This window comes from Lacerta agilis, chromosome 14 (genome assembly GCF_009819535.1).
Source record: "Lacerta agilis isolate rLacAgi1 chromosome 14, rLacAgi1.pri, whole genome shotgun sequence".
NCBI lineage: Eukaryota > Metazoa > Chordata > Lepidosauria > Squamata > Lacertidae > Lacerta > Lacerta agilis.
The window spans coordinates 47968300-47987546 of record NC_046325.1 but is presented as its reverse complement, the minus strand read 5'-3'; the positions used below and the strand labels follow the sequence as shown (position 1 = coordinate 47987546).

Below are 19247 nucleotides of genomic sequence, written 5' to 3'. Positions count from 1 at the left end.
GAGGGGGGCGCGAGAGGGGCTGAGGCGGCGGGCCGGGACGGGGGACAATGGCGGCGGCGGCTCCTCCGAGCCCGCGGCGGCGGCGGCGGGGACCGTGCGCTACTCTGGTCCGCTGGGCGACTTCGGCGGCGGCGGCCGGGCAGCTGCTGCTCCTGCTGCTCCTCCCTGAGGCGACCACGGGTGAGTTGCCTGCTCCGCGCCTCGCACCCAACCGGCCTCCGGCTCTTCCCCTCGGCAACATGGCGCCGCTCCCCGAGAAGAAAGCGCCCGGGGATGGAGGAGGGCATTCTCCGGAGGGGCCTGGAGAGCGCGGGGCAGCGGGAGGAGGAAGAGAGAGGATGCGGGCCGAGTCGCCCAGGCCGGCGGCCCTCGCTCCCTCACAAAGGCTAGTGGCCCCCCCCCTTCCATTCTCCTTCCTGGGAAAAGAAAGAAAGAAATCTTGATTTATCCTAGTCTCGTCTGCGCGTGTTTCTGGGGGGGTGGGGGATGTGCCTTGTGTTTGTATTGCCCTCTAGGGCACGCCCCAGAAGCTGCCCCCTTTCGAAGCCGAGGGAGCCGCGCGTTGTTCTCCTCCCTCCGCCCGCCCGCCAGCAGACTCTCCTTCACTTTCGAAGCCCCCTTCGCCCTCCCCACCGGCTCCGGAGGGCAGATGCTGCTTGGCGCGGGGAAGGGGAAGGGGGGGGGTGTCTCCGAGGGCTTTGTGGGGGCTTCGCTGTGACGAGGAAGGGGCGGGGACGCAGTTTGGCTTTCCCCCCCCTCGAGCGAGAGGGTCGCGGCGGCCCTGCGTCGCTCTTCTCTGGCGCCGATCCGGCCGTGTGTTTTCCTCGCAGTGTTCGAGGTGCAGCAGGAAAGGGAGAAGGTGGTGCCCCCTGGGGTGATTCACGTTATCTCAGCACTTGGCTAAAACTTTGTAATGGAAACAGCGGAGGAAACCCGGCATTGTTTCCCGCACCGTGACGGCGAGGTGCTGCGGAAAGCTTGCAGGGTACAACTACCGGTATCCTCGTGCTGCTCGCAGAGAAAGGAATGCCCTTGTTTTGAAGAAGTTTTTTAAGCCTTGAGATTTAACTGATGTCCGCATTCATCACAACTCGGTGTGCTTGCGGCTGAGGCCAAAACTGCACCGATGCTAAGAACTGCATTGTAATCGTAAAAGGATGGAAAAAAATCGTAGTAACTCAAAAGCCGTTGTGCCTATTGCTTTAATTTAATGGGTGTGTGGGTGGTTGTAGAAGTTGCATCTACAGCTATCCTCCTGATGTTACATTATTTTTGTATCCAGTCCACAAAGCACTTCTAACCTACTATAATCACAGCTGACCTGTATGCAAAGACTGTTCATATTGAAGACCCAGCACTTCCATGTAACATCATAGTGCAAAAACCTGAGTTTGGGGCATTGCATCCACTGCTTGAGATTTCACTGCAAGCAACAATGATACAAAATATATGATCTCGGGCATGACTTTCATGGACAGACATGACCCAATTTTGTAGCGCATATTTGTGTGGTCGGGAAATGCAGAGTAAAAAAACACAGATCTGACATCACTGAGAATTTTAACTGAAGAGTAGCATAGAAACATGTATAAATAAATACATTTAAATGCATTGTGGCACCTGTGGTTCAAAAAATTAGATTTCAGTTGCACATTCTTGGATTCATATTTTATCAGTAGATTCCATACATCAGCCATAAAAATGCAGTTTATATTTGTGCCCATAGATAATACTGTACAAATGGTTCATCCAGTAACTCAATGCAGTACTGTGGCCACCTGTGGCACATTGGTGAAGGGTTGCATGGAGACACCCCAAAACTACCAGTTGTTGCTCCTTTGTGAGTGGTCTGCTTGTTGCAGCAGCCCTGGCTACAAGTTCCCCAGGTGAATGGTGCCTCTGGGGCTGCTCGGGGTGCAGGTTACCACTAGGTGATGTGACCTTGGACTAAGCAAGCAAGCCGGTGAGGAAGCCCAGCCAGCCTTTGCTGTTGGGAATGGACAGAGAAGTCCCAGGCCTCTGTGGGGGCAGTGTGTGGCACCTCTCTTTGGGGCAGGCTGGAGGGCAGCTCAGAGACCAGGGACAGCAGCAGTGGCTGCCCGGAGGACTATCAAAGAGAGTGAGGGAAAACTCCACAAGGGAGGGTATTCAAAAAAGGGTGAAGGACTGCCCGCTTTACAAGCAAGGGGTGACATAACTGGGCTCCTGAGCCCCACGGGGTGCTACAGAAAGAATGTAGTTGGTCAAGAGAGCTGTGTACTCAAAAAGGTTGAAAAACACTGCTGTATAGGATTGGATCCCCCTGTTTAATAGCTGATCAGCAGGGGGATTCAATCCTATGTTGTGCTTGTGCACCCTCCCTTTAAACTTAAAAACTGCATGTGAAAATGGATATAAACCCCTTTAAAAAGACATCGGCTCCACTGCAGGACTGAATCTGGGGTGAGCAGGACAGCCACTGGGGCAGCACAGGCTGAATTGGCCTGATTTGGGAGCAGCAGATCAAGGTCACAGAGCAGATTGGGAGGTCCATGCACAGTTCTAATGAGAAGAGAGAAGGCAAGATAGGTAACAGGACCAAAAGTACAAGAAGGCAGGGAGACAGAAAGGCACCACTAAGTGACAGAAAGAAAGAAAGTGATGAAAGTACTGTAATAGAAAATTAGAGAAGAGACCGATGAGCTAGATGTGAATCTTTTTTTGGGTATCATGGATGCTGTTTTGGTAAATTGCAAAATTTGCCTAGCAAGAAAATTTTCCTGTAGCGCAGCCTTGCAGGGAGTGGAGTGCGGATGATGTGGCGTCCCTGTTCCTTCTAACTCTGTGAGTGTCATTGTTAATGTTTGTTACTATGGTATGTATTTTTGAGTTTTTATATTGCAAACTACCTGAAGGGCGGTATAGAAATTTAGGGTTGGCATATTTCAAGAGGTTAAAATCTGGACACAAAAAGTTGAGCTTTTTTAGGGCAATGGCCTGATGCTCCCTCCGCAGCCACCCACACCAAAACCTGAACCAGAGCCGCACACACTCAACTAATTTTTCTAAAAAAACAAAACAGAATCCAGGACATTTGATTAAAAATGTAAAATTCCCCCTGGATGGGCATGTAGGACCCCCAAAAGAGGACATGTCCGGGAATTCCCAGCCATATGGAAACCCTATGAAATTTAATAAATAATATTTACAACTCTCACTTCCTGCAGCCAGAGTACTGCTGTCACTTCCTGGGGCCCCATGATTGCAACCCCTGGGCAACCCAGTTACCCACTGCAGTAGTAACTTCTTTGTTTTCTCACCACAGTAGACACTTCTGCATTTTAGTTCCCAGCACACTTCCATTCTGGGAGAAGTCTAGAAAGCCATAGAAACAAAATAGAAAGTGAACAGTGTTGTTATTCCACAACTCTCTTACTGCAGGCATATCTATGGGGCACTACAGGCATAGGTGGGACCTAGACCTATGGTCTAGGGCTTTATTGGAAGTCTGATATATCTGCCAATTTATTGGAAAGCTGCTTTATAGAAGTCTCAGGCAGTTTTAATCCTTTATCTCAAAAAGTCTTCCCTGGACTCAGATACATTAAAACAACTGCTGCATTGTTGCAAATATCCCTTCTTGGGCAAGGTGATTGAGAAGGTGATGGCTGGTGATGGTCTGCTGTAGGAGTGCCTGGACAAAGTGGATTATCTAGCCCTGTTTCAGTCTAGCTTCACCTTGACTGATGGTTTTGTGTTCTGTTTTTGTTTGTTTGTTTGGAAGAGAGACAGGGAGAGTGCTACCCCGATTATTTTCATTGAATTTTCAGTGGCTTTTGATGCCATTGACCATGGTATCTTGCAGGCACTGCTCAATAGATAGAGAGTTGGGGGCATGTGTGTTGTGGTGGTTCTGCTGCTATCTCCAGAACCACCACCAGAGTAGCACTGGTGAACTTTGGCTGGGTCCCTTGGTGCTTGTGCTGTGGAGTCCTGCAGAGTTCTGTTCAATATCTATATGACTTTACTGGGACAAGTCAATCAGGGATTTGGAGTGTTGATGATACCCAGTTCTCCATTCCATCTGAATCAGGAGAGGCAGTTAAGGTGTTGGAGCAGTGTCTGTAGGCAGCGACTTGCTAGATGTGGGGCAATGAGCTGAATTGAATACGGATAAGTTGGAAGTGCTGTAGAAAGGTGGGATTTGTAGGCATACCTTTTCCAGTACCGACCAGCTTTAACTTTAAGATTTGTTGCAGTCTTGCCAATGAACCCAGCCTGTTTGGCTTGGCAGTCATGTAAGCTAAGGTTTTCTCTGTGGTGGCACACCAATTGTGGAACTCTTTCCCCGCAGAATTGTGTGTGTTCCCTATATTGCTGTTATTCCACTGACAGCTAAAAATGTTTGCTGAAGCCTTCAGGTGATTTTCACTGTATGTTCCAGTGAACAGTTTTTATGTTTTCCCAAGTTTTACATAACAGTTTAAAAACTATTTCTGATGGTAAATTGGATTATAGTTACACTGCTCTGGGCACCATTAGGAGGAAGTTTAGGGTTAAAATGTAACAAGTGAGTAAATCTTATATGTTGCAACAACAGGCCAGGTAACAGAGCTACAGAGAATGGAACCAGCCCCTTTGGCAGACCCAGTCTCCAAAGCTGTCCTCATGTCTGCTCTGGCAACACTGGTACTGGACCTAATCTACAGCCTCAGTGGTTCATTTACCTGCTCATCTTCCAATATGATATATGCTGTTAAAGGTCAGCAATGCCCTTCTGTATTCTACATAGGACAAACCCTCCTGGCTCTATGGCTGGGATAGTTAATGGGTTTTGTTTTTTGTTTTGCTTGGAGACCATATTGAGGGTTTTACTACCTGTCCAAGGGCTGCATGCCAATGTGCACACACACTAGGGAGTGTGATTTCACAGAAAGAGCCTGTACATGTACACACTTACACACGCAGCAGAGTAGCTTGCACGTAGCTGTTCACACTCAGATAGCTTGGCAGAGGAACAGACTCAGCAGCAGATAGAAACATATTCAGCAGCACTTCTGCTTTCCAGGGCACTGCTGTTGGAGGAGGGTTCCAAAATTTTATGCTCCATTAATAAATGAACTTCCCCTCTACCCCCAATTACTTTAATTGCCTTGAAATTTAACCAATCAATTTATTCTGCATTAATATATTATTAACCCCCTCTTTCCCCTGCATTGATTTCCTGTGAACATTGGCTTCATTTCATTGTGTCCCATTAAGACCTCCCAATTTTTTCCTCTTCATTGATTGATTTCAGTTTCCCAAGTTAAATTGGTTTCACCACAACATTAATTGCATTGCTTTCCATCTATACTGTACCTCCTTTCTTCCACATTGATTCCCTCTCAATTTCAGATTGCTCACTGGTAAGTTTTTAAGAAATTGCTGCAGGCACAGTTAGCTGCTGCAGTGCTTCAGTTTGTCCCACTGCTGGCTATCAGGACTGATCATGCAAGTTCATCTCTCTTGGACAGTGTAAACATCATAGCCAGCTACTCAAAGCACTACTCATGGTGCTAGAGGAAAATGCTGAAGACAAGCAAATGAAGTGTTCTCTAAGCTTTGGAAGATTGGAAGAGAAATTGAGGACAAAAATATTTGACTACCTGCAGGGCAGTCAGCACTGAGAGCACCATGGCAATTCAAAAGGGGGGAGGGTGTCAAAGAAAAAAAAGACCCCTTAAAAGGGGCCACTGCTCCTGACAGATCTAGGTGGCATGCTTTTCACATGGTATGGGGCTGTATCTGTGCCACAGCTAAGCCATCTCTGCTCTATGCAAAATAATAAATTACCATAAATGTTACCACAGAAATTGTAATATTCAAAAGCCAGTGAGGAAATATTTCAACCTACAGTACTAAGAAATTCAGGAAATCTCAAAGAGACTGTAGTTTGGAACCATGAATTATAGTCAACAGGCTCAGTGCTATCACTTGTGAACTGAACTGAGATGAAGGATCCTTAACACATACATATTAATTGGCTCACCAGTGTCAGAAAGCCTGCTTTCAAAAACTGCATTGTAAATTACCACTATTTGGTACATAATTATCAGTGGGGGTTTTTATGCATTTTATTTCCCTCTGACTTCGAAATCCCTGCCCAAGCCAAAATATATACCTGCAACTCAGGATAGCGCTACATGCATCTGATGAAGTGAACAATGGTCCACGAAAGCTTGTGCCATAATAAATTTGTTATTCTTTAGTGTGCCACACAACCCTCTGCTCTTTTTGATGTGTTGTATTAGTACCATCACATGTTAGTAGTTCTGTCAAAAAACATACTATCAGTGCACCCCAGGCCTGGCATGCACTCAATGAATTTTTACAAAATATTCACTATGAACAGTTGACTGCCAGGCTATATCACACATTGTTTTTGAAATTTCCCACCAGTTTTAGAAATGATTTACAATATTATATAAAGGGATACTGTTTAAGAAACTCAATTCATTTCACAGTTATTTGGATTCTTGTGAACCTATTTCATGTTAAGGTTACAAAAAACAACCATCTGAAAATATGTCTGGAATGCTATTCTTTTTCCCCAGATGTTGGCTGTCAACTTACCCAAACTGATAGAACGAATTCATGTAGAAACTTGTCTTATTGTTACATACGCTAGCTGCTTTATCCCTGGATTTACTTAAAAGCTGTTTGGCAGATATTGCACCAAATATGCATTAAGAAATTTATGCTGGTATAAATTAGCAACTAGGAGTGGAAGCATATTTTGGGGGCACTTGGATTTTGTAACTCCACCAGTGTTTAACATAACTAATATGAACATTTCTCTTTCCCCACCCAGCTCTACAGTGTTTTTGTCTTGTTTGTACAAAAGACAACTTTACATGCACAACAGATGGACTTTGCTTTACTTCTGTAACACGGAACAGAGACAAAATCACACGCAATAGCATGTGTGTGGCACAAGATGATCTGTTTCCCAGAGATAGGCCATTTATTTGTGCCCCCTCAACAAGTGAAGGAGTTATTACTGTGCCACATTGCTGTGATAGAGACTTCTGCAATAAAATAGACCTACCGATTCCAACCCCAGGTAATTTTCCCCACTCCCAATTTTGAAAGCTTAATATGAGAAACAATATAAAATAATTTAGTTAAAAATCAAAACAGATAGTGGAACAAGCTAAGCATCCAGTGACTTATTCGCATGGTAGCATCTCCTACTCCTGTATTGCTCTCTTGATGTACCAAGTAAGTTTACCTGAAAACTGGGGGAAGGGGGGATCTGGTGTAGATATATGTCCATAGAGAGATATTTCTGTTTTATTCAAGTGCACAAACATATACAGGCATTGAATATATAACTGATAGGTTATTTTTATTTGTCTTCTGTGTCTCCCATTCCACTTCTAGGTCCCCTCCCAAGAAAGCTGCCTTCTAATTTAGGACCAGTAGAATTGGCTGCTGTCATTGCTGGACCTGTTTGTTTTGTTTGCATTTCACTTATGTTGATTTTGTATATCTGCCATAATCGTGCCGTCATACACCATCGTGTTCCAAGTGAAGAAGATCCTTCTATGGATCGTCCTCCATTTATATCTGAGGGAACAACTTTAAAAGATTTAATTTATGACATGACGACTTCAGGCTCAGGTTCAGGTAATAAGAGTCTCTTCCCTCTTCTTGCTGCCCTCTTCTCCCCCCGTACATAATCTTTTAAAGGGGGTAGTATTGTTAATAGTGCAACACAAGCATAGTTACTTGCTAAATGTTACGGGAATAATGATTTTGCAGCTGTATTTTACTGGGGTTGTGAGGATATAGCTAGGCAGAAATTATAATTAGTTTATCATATTGCCAGCAACTTGTGAGAAATTCAGATTTTAATCAGATTTCAAACCAAAAGTAAAGCTTGTTTGAAGTTTCGTTTCAGTGCCATGCTCAAATGCTTTCTTCTGTTGCAGACAAACCCTACCTAAAAATATAGATCTTGAGATTAAGGAAAATGTTGTTGAAATATACAACATTTATTACTTCTGATATCTGCACAATCTTACCAAAATGCTTGCAATACACACTGGGGGGGGGGGGGGGAACAGTATGGCAGGATCTGTGTATGTATTAACATCTTTTTTGATCTAGCAAGGTAGATTAGACCTCATTGATTAAAGCTATGGATACCAGCCTATTCCCGTAGTCATTATAACAATTGGAGGCACATGGTATTAAAACCTGTAGAAAGATTTCTTAATATCAATAGGAAATAGTTTGAGCTATAGGCAAAAAGAAAAGGTCTCAGTGTCACAGGAAAACGTCTTATCTGTATTCTCACTACTGCTTCCTTTGCAGGAGAGCTAAAGTGGCAGATTATTTTCCAGTGCTCCAAGGCAGGTACAGGCAGGTTGGTTAATACAAGTGCCTGTGCATTTTGTCCCCTTTTGCTAGTTCTATGAAGGCTAGAACTTGCATGTCCCATCCCCCCATGTTAAATGGAAGTTGGGGCTGCAGGCTAGCAAGACTAGAATCTAGATGAAACCTGGCCAGGCAGTGAGTGACAGTGGCATTTTTCATTGCAACAGCTATTTATTTTATTTCTGGAGTTCTGCTTCTACAGTCTCATGAAATGATTTCATCTCCTTTGATGGGGGGAGGGAGAGGTGAATCTACTCTGCAAGTTTTGAGATGGGTGAAACAGTAACCAACTGCCCCTTGTCATTTTGGGCCAGCCCTATTTGAAACAAGCTACCTTCATAAATGGTGTTTTGGCATTTCCTTTTTCCAAAATCCATAGTTAAGATTAACCAAAGTTTGCCTGGGCTTGGACATCACAACAAACTACACAACAAGCTACATGCACCCATGTAGAACATGGGTGGGGAACTTACTGCCTTCCTGCAATTTGTTGGACTAACACCTTGCAGCCTTGCTAGAGGAAAAGGAGAGAGTGGGACCCATGTCTTGTTGTGACTCATCAACCATGGGTGACTGACGTGGTTTTCCAGATGTTGCTGGACTACAGACAATGATCATTCTTAACCACTGGCCCTGCTGACTGAGGCTGATGGGGGTTAGAGTCAAACAATACCTGAAGGACCACAGATCAACCAGCTCTGCTCTAAACCACTGTTTGGTGTTTTATACAAATGCGGTGAAACCGTGCACAGAGTAACCTTTTGGCATGTTGTGTAGTAGCTGTTTGCTCAATAATATTCTGCTGAAGAGAGAAGTTAGAGATACCAGTTACTGACTAGAAAAACCACATCAATATTTAATTGAACAACAGCTGAGAAAGGTGTATAGTTTCATGCCTTTAGTTTCCAAAGGATGCACTTACTGTTTCAGCCACCAAAGACAGTCTTCTCTCACTTTCCACAGTCCATTACTTAAAATAGAGAGTTCCTGTATTTGAAACCAGGAAAGAACTAGAGAAGATAGTTGCAAAGTAATTCTTGTTTCTCAGTTTTAAAAAGTAAAAAGGCTCTTCCTATAGCAAAGGAGGAGAAAAGACTACTTCCATATGGTCCCTTTTGTTCCTACCATGAACTTTGCTGCTTCCATGTCCCACAGTTACTACCATCTGAAGCCCAGATCAAAACCTGGGTCCTTAGCCCAGCATTTCAGAGTGGGGAGCTCAACCCTACATACATATTTTGCCATGTTTACTAAAAAAATGTATTTGGGATCTATCTGATGAAATTTGTGGAACAACTTGAGGAGTGAGTGGTTGGAATCTGTTCCCAGGAACTATGCCCTGTAATTTGTACAATTGCATCTTAGTCACATTTAACTTGCATGATTTTAACTATACAGTTGAAGACCTTTGGTTGAAATCCTGCAAGTTAAACGCAGGCAAGGCCCTCACTGCACACTGACTCCAGAAGCCTCAAGATGCTCCCACGAGATTCACAGAATTACAGGAAATTGGACAGCCCTGTAAGATCTTGCAAAAGCATCCCAGGGCCCCTGGAGCCGGCAGGCTGAGCTCACATGAGAGTGGCTCCAATGGTTTGAGTATTATATGCATTTTTATGTATATACGGAACCCTTGGAGCTCAACCCCTGCAGAAAATGCAACTGTACTGAATACCAAACAACATCTTCCTGGTCTCCGTATTCAGGAACTAACGGAAACATTGACACATCTCAAAAGCAATCTAGCACTTTTTGGAGATCAAAGCTATAAAACTGATCCATATATCAGGAAAAGGTTGTGCTACTCTATTGTGTCATTTATAATATTTATAATAAGGAAAACGGGAAGAAATTAGTTATCTTGGATCTCAGCCATGAATTTTTTTATCAATTCAAGTAGCTTTAAAAGTAACAAACTTGATCACTGTTTTCAAAATAAACTTTTTTTTTTTTAGGTTTACCTCTACTTGTTCAAAGAACAATTGCAAGAACAATTGTACTTCAGGAAAGTATTGGAAAGGGTCGATTTGGAGAAGTCTGGCGTGGGAAATGGAGAGGAGAAGAAGTTGCAGTGAAAATTTTCTCCTCAAGAGAGGAACGTTCCTGGTTTCGTGAAGCAGAAATCTACCAAACCGTTATGTTACGTCATGAAAATATTCTTGGGTTCATAGCTGCAGACAATAAAGGTTAAGTTTTTTAAAATTGCTTCTGGTCCCGTTTTGCTTGTTGAAATCTCATAATGCTATCTGTTACACTGTGTCAATTTGAAGTAATTTCTACATTGGCTTCACATTAATGTTTGTGTTTCATGTATATGCCCCATATTGATTTCTGTTCTGTGAATCATAAGAGTTGTAAAGTTCAAAGATGATGAATAAAATTGCTACCACTCTTCATCTCCTGGAAATATCCAGAAACTTGCAGTGAGGAAAAAAATGTCTTCTTTCTCTTGAATGAAATGCTGCTCATATTTAGAATTGCAATGCACAATAATGAATCTGCATGGGCACTAAGATCAGTTATAGTTTGTAGGCCTGCCAGTAGGTCAAGTAAGCTGGCAGGCACAAAACAGCCTTCACCTTGGTATTCCGATGTTGTGGAATTTCCTCAAGGGAAGCATGGTTGGTTCCTTCCATGGTAGCTTTCAGATGGCTAGTTAAATGCCAAGTCATTACCCTGTTTTAAATGACAAATTTGTTTTAATTTGTTTCATAGGATTACTAATCTGAATAAGAATCTGCTAGTATCTATTTTGTACTGTTTTGTGTTAATTATTTTTTAGGGTATTGATTGTACTTTCAAAACTGTTAAGATTGTGAGTTTCTAGGAATACTGTAGTCTTGAAAAGGGGCATATAATTTATTTTAATTAGTGAAGAAGAAATTATCACCATATTTCAAATGTTCTGGTGATCTTGGTATTTTCAAAAACATAAAAATCATTATGCAGTTGTTTGCAATTACAGAAACTGCTTAAATATCATTGACAATCCTTGGGGTCCCTTTCATCTCTATGATTCTATGACTTCATTAGGATTGAAACAGAAAGCTGAAACAGCTTTCACCATTTCTTATGTTTTAGCATCAGTAGTTGCTTAAGAACTTAGTAGAAAGAGACCATGGTTAAATGAAATGCTTACCACATGCAAGATAATAATTTTTATGTTTTGTTTTTGGAAATACTTCATTTTATTTCTTCTGTGTTTTTTTTTCAGATAATGGTACATGGACACAGCTGTGGCTGGTGTCAGATTATCATGAGCATGGCTCTCTTTTCGATTACCTAAACAGGTATACCGTTACTGTGGAAGGAATGATAAAACTAGCTTTGTCTACTGCCAGTGGACTTGCACATCTTCACATGGAGATTGTTGGCACTCAAGGTAATTTACTAAATTAAGTACCGTATTTTGCGCTCTATAGGACGCTTCGGACCATAGGGCGCACCTCGTTTTTAGAGGAGGAAACAAGGGGAAAAATATTTTTCTGGTTTTCCTCCTCTAAAACCCATGGTTTTTTTTGAGAATCAGCTCAAAGTTTTACAGCTTTTTTTGCAAAGGATCAGTTCAGATTTGTGCAGCTTTTGCAAAGGGGGAAAAGCATTGCTTACAAAACAGTAAGCACCAGTACAGACCAGTAAGCACCAGTAGAAGCCAGTACGCACCAGCAAGTAATAGGAAGCAAGAGGAAAGCAAACCAGTACAAACCAGTAAGCACCAGTACAAACCAGTACAGACCAGTAAGCACCAGTACAAACCAGTACGCACCAGCAAGCAATAGGAAGCAAGAGGAACACAAACCAGTACAAACCAGTAAGCACCAGTACAAACCAGTACAGACCAGTAAGCACCAGTACAAACCAGTATGCACCAGCAAGCAAGAGGAAGCAAGAGGAACGCAAACCAGTACAAACCAGTAAGCACCAGTACAAACCAGTACAGACCAGTAAGCACCAGTACAAACCAGTACGCACCAGCAAGCAATAGGAAGCAAGAGGAACACGAACCAGTATAAACCAGTAAGCACCAGTACAAACCAGTACAGACCAGTAAGCACCAGTACAAACCAGTATGCACCAGCAAGCAAGAGGAAGCAAGAGGAACGCAAACCAGTACAAACCAGTAAGCACCAGTACAGACCAGTAAGCACCAGTACAAACCAGTATGCACCAGCAAGCAATAGGAAGCAAGAGGAACACAAACCAGTACAAACCAGTAAGCACCAGTACAGACCAGTAAGCACCAGTAGAAACCAGTACGCACCAGCAAGCAATAGGAAGCAAGAGGAACACAAACCAGTACAAACCAGTAAGCACCAGTACAAACCAGTACAGACCAGTAAGCCCCAGTACAAACCAGTACGCACCAGCAAGCAATAGGAAGCAAGAGGAACACAAACCAGTAAGCACCAGTACAAACCAGTACAGACCAGTAAGCACCAGTACAAACCAGTACGCACCAGCAAGCAATAGGAAGCAAGAGGAAAGCGAACCAGTACAAACCAGTAAGCACCAGTACAAACCAGTACAGACCAGTAAGCACCAGTACAAACCAGTACAGACCAGTAAGCACCAGCAGGTAATAGGAAGCAAGAGGAAAGTAAACCAGTACAAACCAGTAAGCATCAGTACAAACCAGTACAGACCAGTAAGCACCAGCAAGTAATACAAAGCAAGAGGAAAGCAAACCAGTACAAACCAGTAAGCACCAGTAGGTAATAGGAAGCAAGAAGAAAGCAAACCAGTAAGCATCAGCAAGTAATAGAAAGCAAGAGTAACAGCCCCAAATGGCTGAAAAACTCAATTTCCCAGGATCCTCAATTTCCCAGGATCCTACTCTGCAAGGGGCCTGGGCGGGGCAGGAAGGGAGCTAGCTCCCTTATCTCCCTCCCCGATCTCCTGCAATCAGCTGTTGAGCGGGTTCTTTTCAACACTCTCTTTCCCTCTTGTTAGCCTTTAGCTCTTTCTAAAACAGAAAAAGCAGGATATGCCTTTCCTCCCTGGGCAATTTGGCTCCAGGGACCATGCATTCGCTCCATAAGACGCACAGACATTTCCCCTTGCTTTTTAGGAGGAAAAAAGTGCGTCTTATGGAGCAAAAAATACGGTATGTAGCATTATTAATATGGACCTAATGGGGGGAAATCACATGGTTATGCTTTTGTTCTTAATATTTCTTATATATTAAACATATAATCTCCCTGTAATGCACATTAGTCAACTCATAGCAGCCTTTATGAGCAATTTATAAGCATTTACTTACGTTTGAGATGCCTCATAAATTCTCATGGCAGTTTAGTTTCAGACAAAATATGTCTTTATATATCCCTATTTCTCTTCTAGTCTTAATTCTATATAAAACATACTTTGGTTAGTTTCCTGCTAATTTTGGGTTCACAGTGGGCATGTTGGATTTTTGAGAAAGTGCAATGAGCTGGTGTGAGAACATGGTATAACACAAAACAGCTGCCACATCCAAAGGGGCAGGGGAAGATGCCACAAAATGACATTAGCACGCTCCTTTTCTTAGCCACCCCATTGGGGAGAGGGTCCTGTATGAGCCACTGCTGCACTCAGAGTTTTTTTGCACCTTGCCTTTGTTCAGAACAGATGGAAAGGTGGTTGTCTCATCCTGGTATCCAGGGAAATGTTATGGTCTGAATGACTAGTACCTAAATTTATTTCAAATTAATAGGATAAGTAATGATTACAGCAGCATCAGGGGTGGTATTACTCTCATTGCATTTTTCCTAGGCACTCAGAGACCTTCACGTTGTATCAGTAACCTTGTTCATATTTGTCAAGTGGTTAGCAAAATTTATGTCCACCCACCTTTCCCTCTACAAACTCTTATACCTTGGTACCATGTATGAAAGTTGCTTTATTTGACTTGAACAATTGCCAAAGATCAACTTTGAATTTAAATTTAAATGCATAATTAAGAAATTTATAGGCAGATGCACTAGTTGATTAATAATTTTCTGTGTTTTTTTTTAATGCAGGAAAACCAGCTATAGCTCATAGAGACCTGAAATCAAAGAACATATTAGTAAAGAAAAATGGTACCTGTTGTATTGCAGATTTAGGCCTGGCAGTAAGACATGATTCAGCTACAGACACAATAGATATTGCACCAAACCACAGGGTGGGAACAAAAAGGTAAAATTAACACTCTTTTAATAACAGAATATATTATATTAAAGGACTGATAAACATAGCCCTAAACTTAAACGTAGGACTCCCCCAGGGTCTCTTGGAGAGCAGGCATTCTAATAATGGAGACCAGCATAATGCAGTATTGTGCTGTTTGGGTGTTAAAGGATCAGTTTCCCACACAACTGTGAAACTCCATGGAGAGTTGCTGTTTGCTACCATAACTTACCTGACAGTGTAACTGGTGGTGTTGAAATATTGCTGCTGGTTGCAGTAGTGCCCCTTTTCCTCACTCCCTACCTCCATGCCTCTTTATTGGTGAATGATCTAGAGCAGGCATCCCCAACATTCAGCCCTCCAGATGATTTGGCATTCAACTCCCATGATCCCTAGCTAACAGGACCAGTGGTCAGGGATGATGGGAATTGTAGCCCAAAACATCTGGAGGGCCGAAGGTTGGGTTTGCCTGATCTAGAACTTCTGGGTAGTGCCTTCTCTTAAATAGGTGATCGGAAAGTGCTTGGTTCCTTTTTCCCATAGTCATCTTGTTGATATAATAAAAACAAAATTACTGTGAAGGAGAAGAATGTGCCCAATTTCTCAGAACAGATATTTTTCAGTCACCTATACAGTAATTAGTGCTTTAAAAATCATTGTAAATTATAATATAGATGGGTATTTTTAAACATAGTTGCTACTTAAGGGCAGCTAAGTGGCTAGGCTGCTTTAACCTGACATGAACCTTGTTCTTGCAACAGCTGGTAAAGAGATAAACGTCTATATGGACCATTTTATGTATGCCTATGTACTCGAACCTGTATCTCATATGTGTCTTCACTGAACTATTACTGTGGGATCATTCCGGGAGACAATTACATACTGCAGATATAATTACAGTGGACCTGATTACTCTTTAAATAGCAGTATTGCTTTGCTTATTTTTGAGAGATTACCAAACTCGAATAAAAGCCTGCTCAAATTGATCTAAAGGTTTAGTTACCAAAATGGCTAGTGTAAATAGTGTGTAAAATGGCTTTGTAGTTTGACACACAGGTGCAGGGATTAACAAACAAGCAAACCAGTGCAATGGTTACTTGTTACATGTTTCCCATTGCTTGGTTTATAATCTTGAATAGATCCTATTGTAGAGGTAGAACTAGGCAGGGAAATGGCCTTTTATGGTGTGGAACCCAGAGGAACTGCAGGGAAACTTAAATAGACCAAAAAAGTTCAGATCTTGAGATCTGTAGGTGAGCAAGATCCATGAAATAAGAGAAGTGGAACGTGAGGGGGGGTGGCATGCAATGGCTCCCTTTCTTGAAGGTTCCTTTGCCCTGATACGACTTCGACTAGCCACATCTGCTTCCACTCTGGATTTCTAAATACTCTTCTAATAAAGTTTGAAAATATACAAAGCTTCCTTTTCGGATGAGAGAAGGCTTGTGCAAACACTCCTGGGAAGCAGGGAGATGAGGAAAGGTCCTTCTCAGTAAAGCGTGAAGTGTCCCTCTCAGTAAAACTGGGAGGGGGAAAACTTTCACTGAGGGCCTCCACACCATCTCCTTCAGCATATATGGCACTGTTGTGTATGTATACGCCGCTTTCTCCTTTTCTGCCTATGGTGGGATATTCAGAACGTCCTGCTTTCTTCTCTCTGCACCATGGCATTTTGAATCCTGTCAGGTTCAGTTGCAGAAAAACAAGTGTCTGTGCTCTCTTTGCGTAAGTCCAGTTTAGATTGCAAGGAAATGGTCATGGAGCAGGAAGTGTCACACGTGCATAGCCCACATATTCAGTCACATAACAGGGTGTCCCTGTCCTGAAATGATTGGAACTTCTGCATGCCTCTCAGTTATGCAGAAGTTCCTACTATAGTTACTTTTTTAAAGGCTTGATTGGAATGTAGAGCCAGGTCAATAGTATGTATCTTGAGAATGTCATTATTGTGTGATGCCTAACTGGCACAGTGTCTCAACTGTTTCTAGTGCCCAATGAAAGAGAAATAGAGATAACTATGTTTAGAGACCACTGCTTGATAAATAAAACATTTTGGTTTTCATTTTGATAGGTACATGGCTCCTGAAGTACTTGATGATTCCATAAACATGAAGCATTTTGAGTCTTTCAAAAGAGCAGATATTTATGCAATGGGATTAGTGTTCTGGGAAATAGCTCGACGATGTTCAATTGGTGGTAGGTACAAATAGAAATGAAACAGAATTGACTTAAGGTTCTGTCATGACAACAGTTAACTTACAAATTGGTTTACACATTTTAGGAATTCATGAAGATTACCAACTACCATATTATGACCTGGTCCCTTCTGATCCTTCAGTTGAAGAAATGAGGAAAGTTGTTTGTGAACAGAAACTTCGACCCAATATTCCAAACCGATGGCAGAGCTGTGAGGTGAGGTTTTTCAAGCTGTATCAAAATGAGAATATTTAAAAATGTATAAAGCGGCTTAGTTTGAATTTTTTTAAATAAAATAAAATATTGAGTTACATACTCAAAAATGAAATTGAGGACTTTTGTGCCTTGAAGGATATCCGTTCACCTTATGCCTTTAACTATGGGACATACCTAATCACACAAGTATGAAATATATTAACAAGAATAGTGGTGTGGGGTGCAGAAAATTTCCCAGTGAAATGTTTTTCTATAGGAAATTTTCAGTTTTTAGAAATGCATGATTTTATAAAATTAATTAGTAAGAGAAACTGATAATACAGTGGTACCATGGATTACGTCTGCTTTGGGTTGCGAACGGCACCCCAGAACGGATCAAGTACGTAACCCGAGGTACCACTGCACAAAACATATTGCACAGCTAGAAGGAAATTGAATTGGATTGAAAATACTTATCTTTCATGTAGTTATCCTTAGGAACTGTACATACCTACACACACAAGCATGTTAATATTAATAAATGAACAATTTTTCAGTGTTCTTTCTTAAAATTTAACCTGTGGAATAATAATTATGTTAATGAATTTTTTACATCTTAAAAGAATGGCTAGTATTCCAATTCAAATTATCTTTTAGATTCTAAAACTTCACAATGTTTTAATTTTTTTCCAAGTAAAGCTTAGAGTTTGTTTGAAAATAACATTTCAAAAACACTAAGTGTACTCTATAGAATCTTCCGCAGTCAGATATTTCAGTTCAACTGGCTAATGAAAAGACATAAATGCCACATGTTAAAACAATAATGCCACAGCTCTGCTTACTAATATGCCAATCAAATATGCTAAATTAAACACCAATTTTATGTCAGTGGAAAATTCATAGCACTGAGATACAAAAAGATGAGAAGTTATGGTATGAAAACTAAACTTCTGTTTCATTTCTTTACAGGCCTTGCGAGTAATGGCCAAAATTATGCGGGAATGTTGGTATGCCAATGGTGCAGCGAGGCTAACAGCTTTACGCATAAAGAAAACACTGTCACAACTCAGTCAGCAAGAAGGCATAAAAATGTAATCTTGGAGGTGACACTGAAGGAAACTCTTAAAGGACCTAATTTGTGTATTAAGAAGGCTAATAGTTCTACCTCACTGGGGGAACAGAAGGATATTGCTGCCTTTTATACAAAATAGGAAGATCAGTTATTAGCCCAGGATTTCTATAGATGCAGTAAAACTTTGTACAGCTCCCTACCTTGCACTACAGACACCTCTTTCCCAGGACACTGTTTAGCTTCAGTAAAACATAAATTGGTTTTCCAAGGATTAACGCTGGTCCCTGTTTTGTTGAGAACATGAAGATGATGCTGGTGCACACCATTGCATTGAAGGATATATTGAAAGTTTTTAAAGCTATTTGCTTTGTTCGCGATGGCACACTGTATATTCTGAACCACTCTTGGCTTGTTCTTATCAGATTGTGTAGTTTTTTGGCTACTAGAACACTTACTATTGGACATATTTATCAGGATTTGCAGACATTACCTCATTCACTCTGGAAGAACATATACAACATATGCAGTTATATTTTGTATTTCTGTTATTTTGCTTCAGAACATTACATGCCTTCAAAATAGATTGTACTGTACCAGGAAGTGCCACTTTTCAATTTTTGTAATGCACTTCAGTAGGTATATGTATGCAAAGCCTTTGGTGCTTGTAGAATGACAAAATATATCTTAACTAAAAGGGAATTTTATACTACATTTGGAATTCTTTTTACCAAAACCTCTTAATTGTGAAGACTAGGAATTTTAAGTATATAAATTAATTCTGTGCTGTTATTAAAGTTGTGCATCACAATGAATTGTGGTGTCAAAAGTGGCACTTAACTTTTAATGACCCGTAAAGAGTACTTCAAGAGTCTTTCAAAATTTGATTATGAGGGCTCAATCCGAGAAAATAAATTTTAGCACTCTAATGCTATCTGGGGTGGGGGTGGGGATTTATTTCTGCACAGACCCTTATCCACTCAAAAAACAGTGCTCTACTAAAGTGTCACCCGTTTCCCTGCTTCTCGAAGGGTAATCCATGTGTAAAACATTGCATTTGGGTAGCCTTATTGTATGCAGTCCTTGTGTGCAAAACAGTAGACTTTTCCTAGCACCTGTAGCTGTTGTGTGATCTTGCTGGTCAGGTCACTATGTGCTTTCTTAACAGATGGTTGGCACTATTGGCTCTGACCTCACCAATTGTATATATCTGGAGATGTGTAAGGACTGAATCTAG

At 41.6% G+C, this 19247-nt stretch overlaps 1 protein-coding gene across 1 annotated transcript; it reads left to right on the top strand.

Annotated features, from left to right (window-relative positions):
• Nucleotides 1-47: 47 nt before the first annotated feature.
• On the top strand, nucleotides 48-18766 carry TGFBR1 (transforming growth factor beta receptor 1). Its single transcript, XM_033171277.1, has 9 exons — nucleotides 48-180; nucleotides 6833-7084; nucleotides 7405-7650; nucleotides 10359-10589; nucleotides 11618-11785; nucleotides 14403-14559; nucleotides 16622-16746; nucleotides 16832-16962; nucleotides 17911-18766. The coding sequence occupies exons 1-9, from the start codon at nucleotides 48-50 to the stop codon at nucleotides 18034-18036; spliced, it is 1569 nt and encodes a 522-aa protein (XP_033027168.1). The 3' UTR covers nucleotides 18037-18766.
• Nucleotides 18767-19247: the final 481 nt, after the last annotated feature.

Excerpts from the sequence above, each read along its gene's own strand:
- TGFBR1 (XM_033171277.1), top strand. The coding sequence starts at position 48 with ATGGCGGCGGCGGCTCCTCCGAGCCCGCGGCGGCGGCGGCGGGGACCG. Across the intron at positions 7,651-10,358 it reads GACTTCAGGCTCAGGTTCAG|GTTTACCTCTACTTGTTCAA; the intron begins GTAATAAGAGTC and ends TTTTTTTTTTAG. Across the intron at positions 16,747-16,831 it reads TCGACGATGTTCAATTGGTG|GAATTCATGAAGATTACCAA; the intron begins GTAGGTACAAAT and ends TACACATTTTAG.